General features: G+C 36.4%; 2 protein-coding genes and 1 long non-coding RNA gene across 3 annotated transcripts; 2 read left to right on the forward strand and 1 right to left on the reverse strand.

Annotated features, from left to right (window-relative positions):
• The first annotated feature begins 2,657 nt into the window (after positions 1 to 2,657).
• Positions 2,658 to 11,906, forward strand: LOC144961948 (uncharacterized). The gene is made up of 2 exons (XM_078894967.1): positions 2,658 to 2,897; positions 10,252 to 11,906. The coding sequence occupies exon 2, from the start codon at positions 10,511 to 10,513 to the stop codon at positions 11,426 to 11,428; it is 918 nt and encodes a 305-aa protein (XP_078751093.1). The 5' UTR covers positions 2,658 to 2,897; positions 10,252 to 10,510; the 3' UTR covers positions 11,429 to 11,906.
• Positions 3,087 to 9,126, forward strand: LOC144961947 (uncharacterized). Its single transcript, XM_078894966.1, has 3 exons — positions 3,087 to 4,066; positions 4,695 to 4,843; positions 5,429 to 9,126. The coding sequence occupies exons 1-3, from the start codon at positions 3,955 to 3,957 to the stop codon at positions 7,958 to 7,960; spliced, it is 2,793 nt and encodes a 930-aa protein (XP_078751092.1). The 5' UTR covers positions 3,087 to 3,954; the 3' UTR covers positions 7,961 to 9,126.
• On the reverse strand, positions 9,140 to 14,668 carry LOC144961950 (uncharacterized). The gene is made up of 2 exons (XR_013643318.1): positions 13,931 to 14,668; positions 9,140 to 12,997 (listed from the first exon to the last, which is right to left on the reverse strand). It is a non-coding gene; the product is annotated as an uncharacterized LOC144961950 (long non-coding RNA).
• Positions 14,669 to 15,478: the final 810 nt, after the last annotated feature.

The raw sequence follows: 15,478 nt of genomic DNA on the forward strand, positions 1-15,478 counted from the left end.
TTTTTTTTTTTTTTTTTTTTTTTTATTTATTTATTTATTTATTTATTTATTTATTTTTATTTTATTTTTTTTCTCTCTCTCTCTCTCTCCCTTCTCTCCCCTCTTTTCTGTCTATCTACCTATCTATCTGTCTATCCATCTATCTATTTTACCGTGTATTCCACTTTACTATCGCATCGTTCCTTCGCGAAGATTCGACCTTCGCTCATCCAACAACCCCCCCCCCCCCCCACCTCCGCCGTGACCCTTTCACCTCGCCCCCTCCACCGTCCCCTACTGTTCCACTACAGCTTTCTATACTACTACTACTACTACTACTACTACTACTACTACTACTACTACTACTACTACTACTACTACTACTGCTACTACTACTACTACTACCACTACTACTACTACAACTACTCCTACTACTACTACTACTACTACTACTACTACTACTACTACTACTACTACTACTACTACTACTACTACTACTACTACTACTACTACTATACTACTACTACTACTACTACTACTACTACTACTACTACTACTACTACTACTACCAATATGTCTTTTATCTTCCATTATAGTCTGGAAAGTTCTGTTCCCTGACGCTGACCTTTGCTTATCAATTAGATCAGCCCCCTGGGGCACCTATCCTCTACCCACGCCACGCTAACATTTCATTCATACTGCAACCACCATTGAGTACAGACGATACAAGTTATTTTTCATTATATTTTATTTGTTTTCCACGTTTATTTGTGTATTGTTGTGCTGACGAAGGGTTTGTACCCGAAACGTCCCTTGTCTGTTTTGTTCCCATACGAAGCCTTTCCATTTTCACTCTTTCGTTAGTATTTTACTGAGCCTATTGTAGGTTAGGCATCATCAGAAGTGGACAATCATAACATTTATGACAATTTGACAATTATCGTCCATACTTACCTTAATCGATAGTGACGACTTTGATACTGAGCCTATTATAGGCATCATCAGAAATGTACAGGCATAAAATTTGTAGCAATCCAACGGCTTAATAATATCATTTACAGAGTTTTATTTACTCTCGGAAAATCTTGATTGAGAGTTGTTCGAAACCGGGTGCCTGAAATAGATCTCAATTCTCGAAACCGATTTATCAAACATTGACGAGATTCTTAGCGTGCCTGCGGAATAGCCATTGGCCTGGCCAATTTGGCGAAAATTGGCCACACAGAGAAAAATGTTTCTAGAATTAATTTAAAATTAACATTTATATCTATTTTTTATTTTTCCTAGTCCTTTGGAATTTTTTTGTGTGATTATCAATACCGATTCATTTCCCAAGGAGATCAAAGTTTTAGTATTACTTGCCCAAGTAAGGTTCTATTTTGTCACTTTTCACATCGATCACTGGCCCCGAGTACGGCTGTGCTTCGAGGCCTCCCCCTCTTCCGTTCCGCCCCGGGCAGTCTTGACCTTGTCTTCTTCCTTCCAAGATCCTTTTCTTTCAAAATCAATCCTTGTTCTTTGAATTGTAGGGCTGGTCTATTGTTTATCGTCTATCATGTCTTGTAAAACTATAATTTTTTTTTGACTGGTATCCCATTTATTCCTTTCTACTAGCCCTAAAATGACCTCGATGTTTTATAAGCGCCATCAAATCTTTTAAAAACAAAAAAGTCCTTAAAAGAATGTAGAGTCATCTTCCTTGCAGCTCACGCCGATATTGTCTACACCAAAAGTGTTCCAAGCTGTAACCTTATAAATAAGGATAGGAACCAAAAATAAAAAAAATCGAGTACAAGTAGCTACAAAGCAGTCCTTAACCTCTCTCTCTCTCTCTCTCTCTCTCTCTCTCTCTCTCTCTCTCTCTCTCTCTCTCTCTCTCTCTCTCTCTCTCTCTCTCTATCTATCTATCTATCTATCTATACTCTATCTCTCTCTATCTAATCTCTCCCATCTCCACCCCTTCTCTCTCTGACGCTCCCTTAAACACATTCAAGACCCTATAACTATAAAGTTGTTCTCTCTTTTTCTTTTTCTTTTATCTTTTAAAATTTTTATTTTTATTTTGGTTGGTTTTGTTTTGTTTGTTCGTTTTTGTTTCGTTTTTCTCCGGATTCATATTGCTACGTACAAGAAATACACAAGGCAATACATTTTGACGTCTCGCTGTGTTCTAAATTAAAATAATAATCTTAAAAGTGAGTAAAAGTAAATAAATTTACTAAAAATAAAGGTCGATCAAACTTCTCGGGTCACCAGGAATGGCGTCAACGTCTTGAACTTGAAAATTAAGATTTTTTTACCCAGGGAGGACACGGGCCACGGGCGTGCTCGAGGCCAGTGATCGATGTGAAAAGTGACCAAATAGAACCTTACTTGGGCAAACAATACTAAAACTCTGATCTCCTTGGAAAACTCATCGGTTTTGATAATCATAAAAATTCTAACGGACTAGGAAACATTAAAATTAGATATAAATGTTAATTTTAAATTAATTATAGAAACATTATTCTCTGTATGGCCAATTTTGGCCAAATTGGCCAGGCCAATGGCTATCTGGCAACCATGTGGTAAGAATTTGTCTATTTCAGGCTCCCGATTTCGAACAACTCTCAATCAAGACTTTTCGAGACTGTAAATGATATTATTAAGCCCTCTAATAGGCTTCCTAAGTCGTGACGTAATCCTGCGCAGCAACGCATGGCAACAAACCAGCTGGCTCTAAACAGTCGAGAAAAATGGCTGACACGAACTCTATTTCCATCACCGCCCTTATGAAATACTTCTCCAATGAGCATAAAAGTGTCTCGCGAGGTGAAAATCATCATCAGTCAGGTCATGTTTTGACTTTCACTTACTCAGATGGCTTGATGTTCGGCAAAGTTCAAGCCAGCATGAAGAATAAAGAGTATTCTGTGAAGGTAAGTCATTTCGTCTTCTCATTCTCACTCTCAAAATCTCACATCTCCGTAAAACTACTGTTGGACAATAATCAGTTTACTTTGAGTTTAGGCAGATTTAGTATATCCAATGGAAAGATTTAACTGTTTACGTTCGATTTTAGTAGGTACCACAAGCGCTCGCTTTTCGTGGGTAGAAAATCTGACTGAGTGGAGAAGTCGATCGAAAACTCAATTTTTTGAATTACGATATCTTATGTTAGCGTATTATTAAAAAAAAAAATCAATACCATTAAAAAGATTGATTTCTCCTTATTATTTTGTGCACATTAAAATCTTGTTTCAATGTTTTATTTATTTTAATTTTATTTTTGTATATATGGTGTTTTTTCGTCATTATCGCATTCTACGGCGAGAGGAGCGATGTTTCGATTATTTCATGCTCCCAACTTCTTTCTTGAATTGGATTCAATAGTCTGATGTCACGCGCCCGGCAACGGCGGCCATCTTGGTTCTAAACAAAGAAAATCATTACTTTTTATTCTTCATGCTGGCTAGAACTTTTCATTCCCTTTTCATATGCCTTGTGATCAGAATGTGTAAAAGTCAATACATGATCAAATTGATGGGGTTTTTTACCTCTGGATACGCGTTTAAGCTCGCCGGGGAAATATTTCATACGGCGTCAGCCATTGTTCCGATAGTTTAGAGCCAGTGTTACTAAGTTACCATACGTCATTAGGAAGGAAGTGACAGTACGACTGTTGAAGACTATACTTCGGCCGTGAACGGGTGTATAAAAATAAGAATGACATCATTGGAAAGGGCAATAACTCCGGTTTATTTTGATACCAAGCACTTTTAAAAAGAAACAAAAATGGCGACGCTATGATCGTGGAAGTGAGATTCTGAACGCAATTTTCATCCTAGATCCAATATCCTTGAAAAATTACTGATGTGCTATATATTGGATTAAAGCTGAGGATCTGTTCTGTTCAAATATCAACATAAAAAGTCTTCTTTAATTTTCACGACGCGAGTATCAAGAAAAGAAGTTTTATACTATTCCGCCATTGGAATGGCGAGCGAGGGAACCGGCAGCGCCGAGGTCGGTGGTTCGATCGATGTCACAGTCGGCAGTGAAAAAGACCTATGTCCTCATTCGGAGCCTGTGCTTGAATTCCTCAAAGGTATGCACTCTCATAAATAAGCAAACGGTTTTATTATTTTAATATATTTGTCGTGTATATATTTATAAGACTTTTATTCTACTTCTAGACAAGGAAGAAAAAAAAAGGGGGAGAGGGGGAAGAGAGGCTCTCGTAATAGTAAGTCAAGTTTCCTCTAGCAGTTTGCTATATTATTATTATTAAACTTTGCCTCGGAATTTTGTATTTTTCATGAGAAATTAAAAAACAAAAGCAAAAGGGTTTTGAGCTCCGGGAATTGAATAATGATCAGAATTATACACGTAAGTTAAGTTTGTCAGTGCCAGTGGCATCCTTATCCATCATTCACTCTGGACACAATGTTTTTTATATTTATATTCATCAAGTTACATAGTTGATTATTACTATTAGTATTAGTCATATCAAGTTTATAGTTGAATTTCATGACATATTATTGTTGGTATAATTTATAATAAACATCTTCACACACACTCATGCACACAAAAACAAAGAGTAGCTTTAGTTGCTAAATTAAGAAAATTATAAAATCTCCATTTCAGAGATCAATCCTAATTTTTTACTGCTTTCAAAACTGAACAGCTGTTTGTGTGCCTTGTGTCATCATGTTCTTTATTTTATTTTATTACAGAGGATGGTGTCTACATGGATTTGGCAGATCACTTCTCACGTCAAGGTAGAGGAAGACGACCAACCTTGCCCCATATCTCAAGTTTAACCAATGGCCTACTTATCCAACTGCATCTGATTAAAGAGCAACAACATGCTAGCTATCGAGAGGTATGAATTAATTTAAGAACAGATTTATCATATTTTCTTTGGGTGGTAGTGGTAGGCTACCAAGTGGTACAGAGGTATGGTTCTGGCTTCTCACACAGAATTCACCTTGTGTGAGTCCTGGCAGTGTCAAATTATTTTTCACCCTGAAAATTGGTGAAAACCTGTATACCACTCCCCTGCTCCTATTCTGGTAGATGAGATCCAAGAACCTGGTCCTATCGGAGACACACGATCATTTCGGGGGTCCTGTGCGCATGTTAGAGTAGGAAATCGAAAAGAACAGACCATCTTCATAGAATCATAGTAGTAACCCCCATACACCGAACGGTATAGAATGGGAAATGATAAAGAAAGAATTTTCTTTTGGGTAGTTTTTTAGGGTTTTTAAAAAAAATTACATTGAGTTGTAATCATACTTTAGTAACAATAGCCTACTCCTTGAATTATAAGTGGTCATTTTTGTTTCCATAACAACCGGTGCCAGTACCAGTTGCTTTTCTCTCTTTTTTTTTTCTCTCTCATGTGTCTATTGTAATATTTTTGATCTTTGCTATGACCATAAACATTTCTTTTTCTCTTATTTAGCTCAAGACATGGCTTGAAGTACTGTTTGATGACATGGCGTCTGTCACTGAGAGCCGTATTGCTCATCGGATCTCCACCCTCCTTGACAAATGTGAACAGATGTCTCTGGATGATTGTAAAGCCCTTATGTTGGAACCCTTCAGTTTCCACACGTTGTCCCCACCCCTGGCTGAAATGGGTCTCAATCGTCTTCATTTGACAGGCATCAGAAAATATTCTCGAGATGAAAGATGTGTCGTTACAAACGAGATTGTTATTCATTTAGAAAAATTCAGACATAGTGAGAATTTAACTCCTGTGTTTGTGAGGAAGTGGATAAATATTCTGTGCTCTTGCTCTAGCTTGACTGACTCGAAGATTCGCACTAGAGTCACAAAAGTTATTAAAACTTATAAGTCTCTTCAAAATAGAAAAAAGTGTCGTGAATTGGATGAATTTTTATCTCAGCCTTTTGCTATTGAAAGTGAAAATGAAAACATTCCTCAGTTTCTTCCAACAAAATCTAAGTCATGTGATGAATGCAAAGTACTTCAAAAGTCCATTGTCGCTTGCAAAGCACGTTTTGAAATGTTACAAGAAGAAAAGAAAAATGTAGAAACTGTCTTGAAAAATGAATGTGATAGGTCTGTCAAAGAAGAAGTAGGTAAAGCTCTTCGAAATACAGAAGAAAAATATGAAATGCTGGCAGAGAAGTTGGAGGATGTTAAAAAATCAAAGTTATACAAAAAGAATCATGCATATAAGAAAGATATCAGGCAGTTAAAGAAAGACAATACCCAAAAAGATTACGAGCTTGAAAAAGAAAGGAGGAAAAATAATGAACTTCTTAACAATTTGAATGAATGTAAAGTGAAAGTTAAGCATGAACAAACTATGAAATCAAAATTCAAAACTTCTCTTGTTGAAGAAAGAGCCAAAAACAGTGATCTCTTACATATGTTGTCTTTTGACAGTGACAAAGATTGTGTTGAGTTACGCCAGTATGGCAGCAGTCATCGATATTCTGATGATGTGAGGCAGGCATTTTATGCTTTACAAGGAAAAGCAAATGTTGCAGCAGAAAAATGTTCTACAGTTGTAGAAACTGTTGCAAAACACATATTTAAAACAAATATAGACAAACGTAGTTTACCATGCTCCTCAACATCTCTTAATTTTGCAAATGAAGCACATGTCATTGCAAAATATCAAGCAGTGGATGAAATTAAAAAAAGTGACAGTTTTACGTATGCTTGTGACGGAACAAGCCGTCAAAAAACTAATTTCCTCGAGCAGCATATTATTCTGTCGAATGGCAAGCAACTATCCTTAGGATTTTCTGAAATTGCTCGTGATGATTCCGAGACATTGTTAGAAAAATGTGTTTCTTTGTTTAAAGACCTGTGTGAAGTGTATTGTTTAGATGATGATGGTGTTGATGGAAATGAACTGTTAAAAGATATCATAAGGAAAATGACGTGCCTTCTCTCGGACAGAGCATCTGTCAATAAAGCATTCAATCAGAAAATGTCAAAATACAAAGCGGAGTTGCTTGAAGGGGAGGATTGCTCTGTTTATTTCGCATTTTGTAATGCCCACTTTTTGCTTGCACTTTCTGCTGCTGCAGAAAAAGCTCTTCAATCTGTTGAACAAGAAGTTGTTAGTGGAGATGGGAGTAAGCTTGGGAGGGATTCTTGTTCAAAGTTTGCAACTTTTTCTTCAGCAACAGAATGTGCCTCATTAAGATTAATCAGGTTGGCATCTGAGGTTCTAGGGCCAAGAGGTGATGAGAAGAGTGGCTGCAGAAAAGAATGGCTGATCTTTTGTTCTTCTAAGGGTATCAAATCAACTTTCTCTAGCTTCAGATCAAATCGCTTTAACAATTTATTCCAAAATGCAACTGCTCTGTTGCGCCACAGATTTGACATTGAACATTTCTTAAATGAAAATGTCTCCCATAATAACTTAAAATTACAATCAATTGTTGCTGACCTGCAAGATTTTAGAATTATTACTTTGATATCTGTACTTTCTTTTTTGCATGTTTGCATTACTGAGCCTTATTGGCAACTTATGAATAGCAGCAAATCGTCTGCTGAGTTTCCATATTATGTTCAAAAAATGAAACTTCTGTTTGACTTGATGTCTTCTTGTAATTTTGTACCAAACAGTGAATCTCTTCCATCAGTTTTTGATGAACAGTTTATGGCTAATGACTCTGATATTTTTGTTGTTAAAGAATTTTTGAATTGCGACTCTTTTAAGTCACCACCTTTTTTGTCTTGTCTAAAGGAAATTGTTTATGAATGTAATAACGCTGTAACACGTCAGTTGTCAGATTTTCTTGAAGGGGGGATCTTTGGTGATGATTTATCAGAGGAAGTTAGAAAGATTTTAAGTACTTGTCCTCTGACAAATCTTACTGGAGAACGTCTGTTTGGCGACCTGGACTACTGTATTAGTAAGCGAAGAAATGCCTCATTAATTTTACGTTCAACCACCAACATGTGGAAGAGAAATAAAACAGAAATGGCTGAATGGTCAAACCCCTAAGGTCACCAAGAGTTTAATGGAAAGGGCTATTAAGTATGGGCCAGAGTGGAAAAAAAGAAGTGTCAAAGAAAAGAAGAATGTTGAGGATAAAATACTGCAAAGACTTGAAGAAAATAAGAGAAAGAAGGATGAAAAAGCAGTAAAGTTAGCAAAGCGTAAAAATGCTGCTCTTGATGCTATTTTAGCTGAGGGTGGGCACATAGTGACTACAAAAGATGAATTGGATGGATTGTACTCTGGTCCAAGATCTACAGAGAGGCTTAAGGATCAGATTCGCTTCAGAAACTTAGTAAGGGGGGAGACTATTACTATGACAGGAAATAAGAAAGCTCTCTATGACCGTTTACTTCATCATATTACTCAGTGAATTTGTATGAAGCCAAGATGTATATTTTATGTTAGATATATTTTGTTCATGCAATGTCCTTCGATTTGGTATATTATTTGTTAAATTTAAATCACTGGCTGACTTTATATGACTGATTGAAAATTATATCTTTTTTTTTAAATAAAATTTATTTGAGTGCCATGACGTAACCTAAATTAACAAAATTCCATCAATATTTATCAAAAAGTGATCTACCTCATTGTAAAGAGCTTAAATTTCTCTTTAATTTGATATATGAACCTTCCTCGAGGTGTAATAACTTTTCGTTTAATGTTCTTTTAAAGATATAAGTCAACGGATTATTGAGAAATTTTCGGATTTTTTTTCCCAATCAAGATTTTTAGCTTTGGGGTCCACTTCGCGCAAAGTTGTAAAAGCCATTTGTTGTGTCATATGCTCCAAAAAAAATAGGCTCTATCCCTATAACTATTTTTCATTGTGTAAGAAGTTTAAGAACCATAGGGACATAATTTTTCCATATATGAAGGTCTGAAATTGGCTTTCGTTTCATTTTTCATATATTTGACGAAGAAAAATAGTGATTTTTGCCAAGTTCAGAAACTTGTATCTTCTTTGATTACAACTGTAGTATTAAATGCTTGTATATTTCTGAAGACAGCAAAATTGTCTGCTGAAAAATGATGTATTATGCTTTGTTAAATGTACTGGTGACTGGGTATGATGATTTAAAGTGTTGTAAAAATGTAAATGTGAAAAATGTCGTAAAAATTCTAAGTCAGAATAAAGTTTGACTTGTCATAACTTTTTTATTTGAAAACGGATTTTGGTGATTTTTTTTGTTTTTTTCTTGTCTCTGGGAGCACAATTCAAAAATATAGATGAATCTTGCATATGGGAAAATTGAAATTTTCACTTGTGGTACCTAATTTTAGTTGGGGAGAGAGAGAGGGAGTCATTGAATTATTGTGTTTTTATCTTATGGACCACGGACTTAGAGTCTTTGAGGTCTTAGTCTTGCTTCGCTAAGTTTCGTTGCTATTGACTATAGTCTACTACATACTATTTAGTATCGTGTTGTAACCTTTATTATAATACTCATATGAGCATCACAATCACCAATCACGCTAAACATTTTATCATACTTCATGTGGGGCAGCGTGGATCAGCGGCACGGTTTTTGCTTCGTACCCGAAAGGTACCGAGTTCGTTCACCCGCCGCTGCGCTGTGTGGCCTTGAGCAAGTCACCTCGCCCTAGCTCAATTTGTGGCGCTGCACCGCGGTTATTCCAGTCTTCCCTGGGAATAGACCCTAGAGATAAATTTCCTCTATGGGATGAATAAAGGATTTATTTAGACCAGTGTTAGTCACGGTAAACTAAACTTCCTATTGGGTTAAGGTGTAATGTAAATGTTGCTGCTTGAAACTCGAAGAAATCAATAACATTGTGAAATTGAATGTGAACTTCAATTCAATATACGAAAACAGATAAAATGGACGTTTCGGGTTTCCCCCTTATCAACAAAGCAAGATGAATGAAAGAATCACTTAATTTGTTTTTTTAATTGAGTTTTTATACAGCGTAATATCCACTAAATGTGCTCAAAGTGCTTTACAAGGGGTCCCTGGCCAACAGCAACATTTAACATGTAAGATGGGACATGATGCCTGTTGGGCGATATTACAATTTTTTCGGACAGAGACAACGCTGTTAACGGCCAGGTACTCATTTGACACCTGAGTACGGTGAGAGATTGTGAGTAAAGAGCCTTCTCCAAGGACTCAACTATGCGCCGAGCGAGGCCCAAACCCAGGACCTTCTGATCTGAAAGCGAGTGTCATACCACAAGACCACAACAGACGTTTTATTAGTTTGTTTGTTTTTTGCCTATTGAGCATGGTCGCAGCTCTAAATTTGAATCTTTTATTCTTTTACTTCCACAGATCTATCTTGATGATGCCTTGGGTTGATTCAGTCCAAAACTAATTTGTCATATTTTATTTAACAATGTTAATGACATTGAACATACATTGACACAACAATGCCATAATTTGTCATGTTTATCTCCCAGAAAACAGAGAAAAATCTATTTTAATCAGTCAAAAACCTCCATACGCCGAACTAAAACTTCCAAAAATAAAGACTAACCTCATAGAAGAAACAACAAGAAATAAAAACAAATCAGATATACAAACATTAGCAATGAAGACAATACAAGAATACCCAGACAACTGGATACATGTTTACACAGATGGATCTGCCCACAAAGGAACTAAAAATGCTGGGTATGGGTTTGTAGCAGAATACCCAGATAAAACCTGTGATAAAATCCACAATTCTTGCGGAAGCTCCTGCTCAAACTACGAGGCAGAGGCAGTTGCAATAGAAGCCTCACTGCGACACCTCTCTTCTGTTTTCCAGCTAAACCCTTCAAAACTTCAAAACACTGTCATCTTCACAGACTCCAAATCGGTTCTCCAAGCTTTCGATTTAGATAAACTCTCCTCAACGTTCAATAGTTTAAGATCTCAACTAGATGAATTCCTTACAACACACAGAGTAGACTTATCTCTCCAGTGGATACCGGGACATTCAAATATACCAGGAAATGACAATGCAGACAGACTAGCCAGACTCGGATCAACACTTTTACAACCATCATTTCCAGTATCCTTAGACACAGCGAAACAAATAATCAAAACAAATAAGAGAGAAGAATGGATGAACAGTTGGGCAATGAGCACCACGGGTAGATGTATGTTTTCCCATATGACCACTCCTGTAAAGACTGATTGCCTAAATAAGCTCAGAAGACACCAGCAAAGCATCATCTTTCAACTAAGAACACAACACATACCGCTCAACAACCATTTAAGCAAAATTACAAAAGACACATCCCCCTCCTGCCCCCTATGTCAACACCCCAATGAAACAGTAACACACCACTTGCTTGAATGTCAACCTCTTGAAGATCTGAGATGCACATTCCTCCCACCAAATCCAAGCATCAGTAACACACTTTATAGTCACCTGGAACAACTACAAAAGACGTCTAACTTCTACGTCATGGCACAAGACCGAAGGGCTAGAGCTCAGGTGGTCGCTGGTTCGGATAAGTAAGTAAGTAAGTAAGTCATGTTTATCATGTAAAATCATGTATGGACCTACAAAACCATTATTTTGAATGGTGATTTGATGATGATGAACAAAATATGTGTGTTGTACAAAATAAATGGCAAAGCTAACAAAATGCAGTCTCCTTAATAAGAGGAGACTGGGATTGACAACTGCTGCAACAAATTGAAAAATAATATCAGATGTTTCTCTTAACATGGTTGGAATATATGAGAGGATGTTAACATTTTTCAGTCTTTCATTAGCCCTCTCAACATGAATTCTACATGAAGCAATTTCTTTTGATGTAAAAAGGGAGGGATATTTACAGTTACTCCTTGAGGTAAAATATCTTGAATCAGGATGGGGTTTTACCTTTATTACCTTTATCTGCTAAAATTAAATCTCCAGGGCTTAAAATTAAAAGTTTTAGTAATCCACAATTTTGTACAATGACCTTATCCGAGACAGACCCTGGATACAGTTTAGAAATAAAATTTATCACACACCATTTGGACTCAGACCAACAAGAGCTTTAACAGAATTCATGGACCTATAAGAAGAATAAGTTAACCGTTGTTTATCCATTTCTTTAGGAATAGCAATTTGGTCATCTGTACAATCAATGATCATTCTGCAATTTGGAAATCTTAAAAATGATGATGGAGCTGACAGTTTATTTTTATGTCTAGAAGGGCATGTAACCTTCATAACATTTTCAAAGAGAAGCTTATGGCTTATGTAAAACATGAATAAAAGTTTGTATAATATTTGTTATAGTACTTTCACTAACGCTAAACAATTGTGAAATATGAAGGTTAGCGTAGTTCTGTCTAAGTTTCATAAGTGTAATAATGAAAATTTGGTCTTTTAATGCAACTGTCTCTTCCTGAACTTCCCATCCACTATAATAAATAATGTTACCTCTAAAGCACTCAACATATTGAACAATAATATTAAATATTTTAAAACAATATACACCTGTCTCCATTCGAAGAACTTTTTCTGTAAGGCTTGAAACAGTGTAAGTGTAAGTGCGTTGAATCTAACTTAGTTGGGTTTTTTAAAGCTAGCTATTTCCTTATTTTTGTCTGTAATTTCTTGTTCTTGAATTAAATTTGTTGTTCTATTTAAAATATCCTCACTTGTTCTACAATCTGTTTTTTTAAAGATGGAATCCTGTGATGATGGTGACGAGAGTTGAGATGATGATGAGGGAGAAGATAATGAGGATGATGATGAGGAGGAAAATAATGATGATGAGGAATCTGGTTTTTTTAAAGGTGGGACTTTGTGATGATGATGAAGAGAGTTGAGCTGATGATGATGATGATGATGATGATGATGATGATGATGATGGTGGTGGTGGTGGTGGTGGTGGACTTCTTGATGTTGGTGCCAATTGAGATGGGGTGGGAATTCCTTGTGTCACTTTTCTTTTCTTTCTTTCTGGCTCTGATGGAAACAATTTATTTTTATTTCTGTCAAACCATTCAGGGAGGTTGGCTTTGTCACCATCTCTGAAGTGACAAGAACACACTCTTGATGATGATGTTGGATCTTTTGTCCTTTCTCCTGAAATGAAAAGATTAAAAAAAAACAATAATTCTGTTGGGCATATTGGGTATATTATTTAATTTGATAGGTACTTTGTTTTAGACTATCTTGTTTGACACCAGCTCAATGCATGATAAATCAAAGGTGTGCAAGAGACTAGGTTATTGGTGGGTCTCTCGCCTGTCTTTTATGAAATCGCACATTCAGCAAAATGTCACACTTCCTCATTACGTCTTTTGATGATTTGACTAGGTATATATAAAAATATGAATTCTTAAATTTACACAGTTAAAGTTGATCTTGGGGTTGAGTGTGGCAAGACTGGCGTTTTCTCTTTATTTCAGTCAGCATTGTACTGGACAGTGCGGTGATGGAAACTTTGGAGTGTCAACAATCGGGCACAGGTAAAGGAGAGAGGTCCCTGCCGCCATCTTACTTTGTTCACACAGAGAAGCCACCTCGGCTGTCGGGGAGGGGAGTCATGGCAGAGAATCAGAGAAACTTTCCAAAAAAAAGAGGAAAGTATGTGTGTTTGTGCGTGTGTGTGTGTGTGTGTGTGTGTGTGTGAGAGAGAGATATCTGCGTGAGGGGAGGGGGGGGGGGAGGTTGCGTTATTTTATTTATTTATTTTCATTTTGCCATAAAGGTATCGAGTTTAAAGTAAGATTTTAACAAATATTTTCTTCTCTTTCTTCTGTTCTCCTTTTTAAAAAAATTATCACTTATCAGTAGAACTTAACTCTCATTCAGTTTATCAGCCTTAACATCAAAACGATTGAGATATCATTTTTGCTTCAACTTCAATAAAAACCTAGTTTGGAATGTATTTTTATTTATAATTTCGTGCAATTGTACACTTTAATCATAAAATATAGGTCTACGTAAGCTAGAACTTGACCTAGATCTGGACTACGAACTCTATCAAATGTTCGACGAGGCGTGCGTGCTTACCTGACTAAAGTGATCCACTTTTTCTTCAAATTTGTGTAATAGAATGACCATTCTATCTAATGTTATTTGATTTTGTACTCTATTACTCTTTACTACTTGTCGCTACCATCACTATTTAAATGTATGCAAGTAATGCAAGACTGTGTGCCTCTGTGGTTGATATCAACATTCCTTTACTCGTGTGTGTTACTATGACCAATAGTACACTGTGTGTTGTGTGTTAAGCCCTTACACAGGTAGTCTCTCGATGTAGTACTATTTTTATCTTCGGCTGGGTGTGACTTCTGGCCTGATACTATATTTTTGTGTGCTTTCTTTCTTTCATCACTTCACATCGTTATAACTTCATTTTAACAACTATGATCATTTACAAATTTATATCACTAATTCTGGCAAATCATAGCTTTCTAGCCACCTACCTTGAGTCATAAATCTACTTTGTTCTTCTGTACACTTAATAATTGCTACTTAAATATTTCATACAGCCATAACGTTAACGCCTTTGATTACTTATTACGAGCTAAACATTTACTCTTTAACTCTGCAATTCACTATGATTGATTTTGTAGCATAACTCTTTAGTTTAGACTTATTCGTTCCTTCATACATGTCCCATGTTATTTGCATTAATTTGTTTAAATCATGAAGATGCACACAACTCGATCGAGTTTACTCACTTCAGTCTACGCATCACTTTACCTGGACCAGTGACGTAGGTGCTTTCCCTGACGTCCGCGCTAAATCTATTTTTAACTGCTATAGCTAATATGATGAGATTCTTCTGCCATTCTTTTGATTCATTCATTGATCCATTTTTTTTTTTAGACCCAGGCCATCCTATCTAATGACCCTCTTAATTAGTAAAAATTGTATTTGTTAGGTTAATTATTATGTGTTTAGTAGTAGTAGCAGTAGGAAGGCTTTGGCATTAACTGCCTCTGTATCGTACGTTACGATAATAATTTAATTTTTTTTTTTTTTTTAATTTATTTTTATTTTTTTATATTTTTTTTTTATAAATGAAATAATGGTTGAAATATTAATGTTGCCTAACGCGTTCATGGAGGGTGGGGGGTTAATTGGGCAGTTGGTCAGTTAGAGGTTATATTGGGTTGGTGGGTTGTAATAATTTTTTTTTTTTTTTTTTTTTTTTAGATGATTTAAATTAACAATTAAATAGCTGTTCATGGTTGGATGTGGAGAGTAGATAAAATGTGTTGCGTTGGGGATGACAGAGATCCTGTACCAATCGGTTTATTGATGATTCAGGGCTGTTTGTAATGTTGTTTAGATAATTGTCTGGGACTGGGGCGGTTTAGGGGGGGGGGGGGGGGGGGGGGGGGGGGTTGGATTCTGAGGGTTTTGATTGGTGGGAGTTGAAAGGCTGCAGCCTATCAGCTGATCGGAATATTCGAACTTCTGTAATATGGGGTTATTGTGGAAATGAGTTTAGGTTTAGGTTTTAGGTTGGATGGGGGGGGGGGGGGGGGGGGGGGGTTTCTGAATTGTTTGTTGTTGGGATGGTGAATACAGGGTCAACGTCTTGTG

This window comes from Berghia stephanieae, unplaced genomic scaffold, assembly GCF_034508935.2.
Source record: "Berghia stephanieae isolate SIO BIC M18660-M18661 unplaced genomic scaffold, UCSD_Bste_1.3 scaffold509, whole genome shotgun sequence".
Classification (NCBI taxonomy): Eukaryota; Metazoa; Mollusca; class Gastropoda; order Nudibranchia; family Aeolidiidae; genus Berghia; species Berghia stephanieae.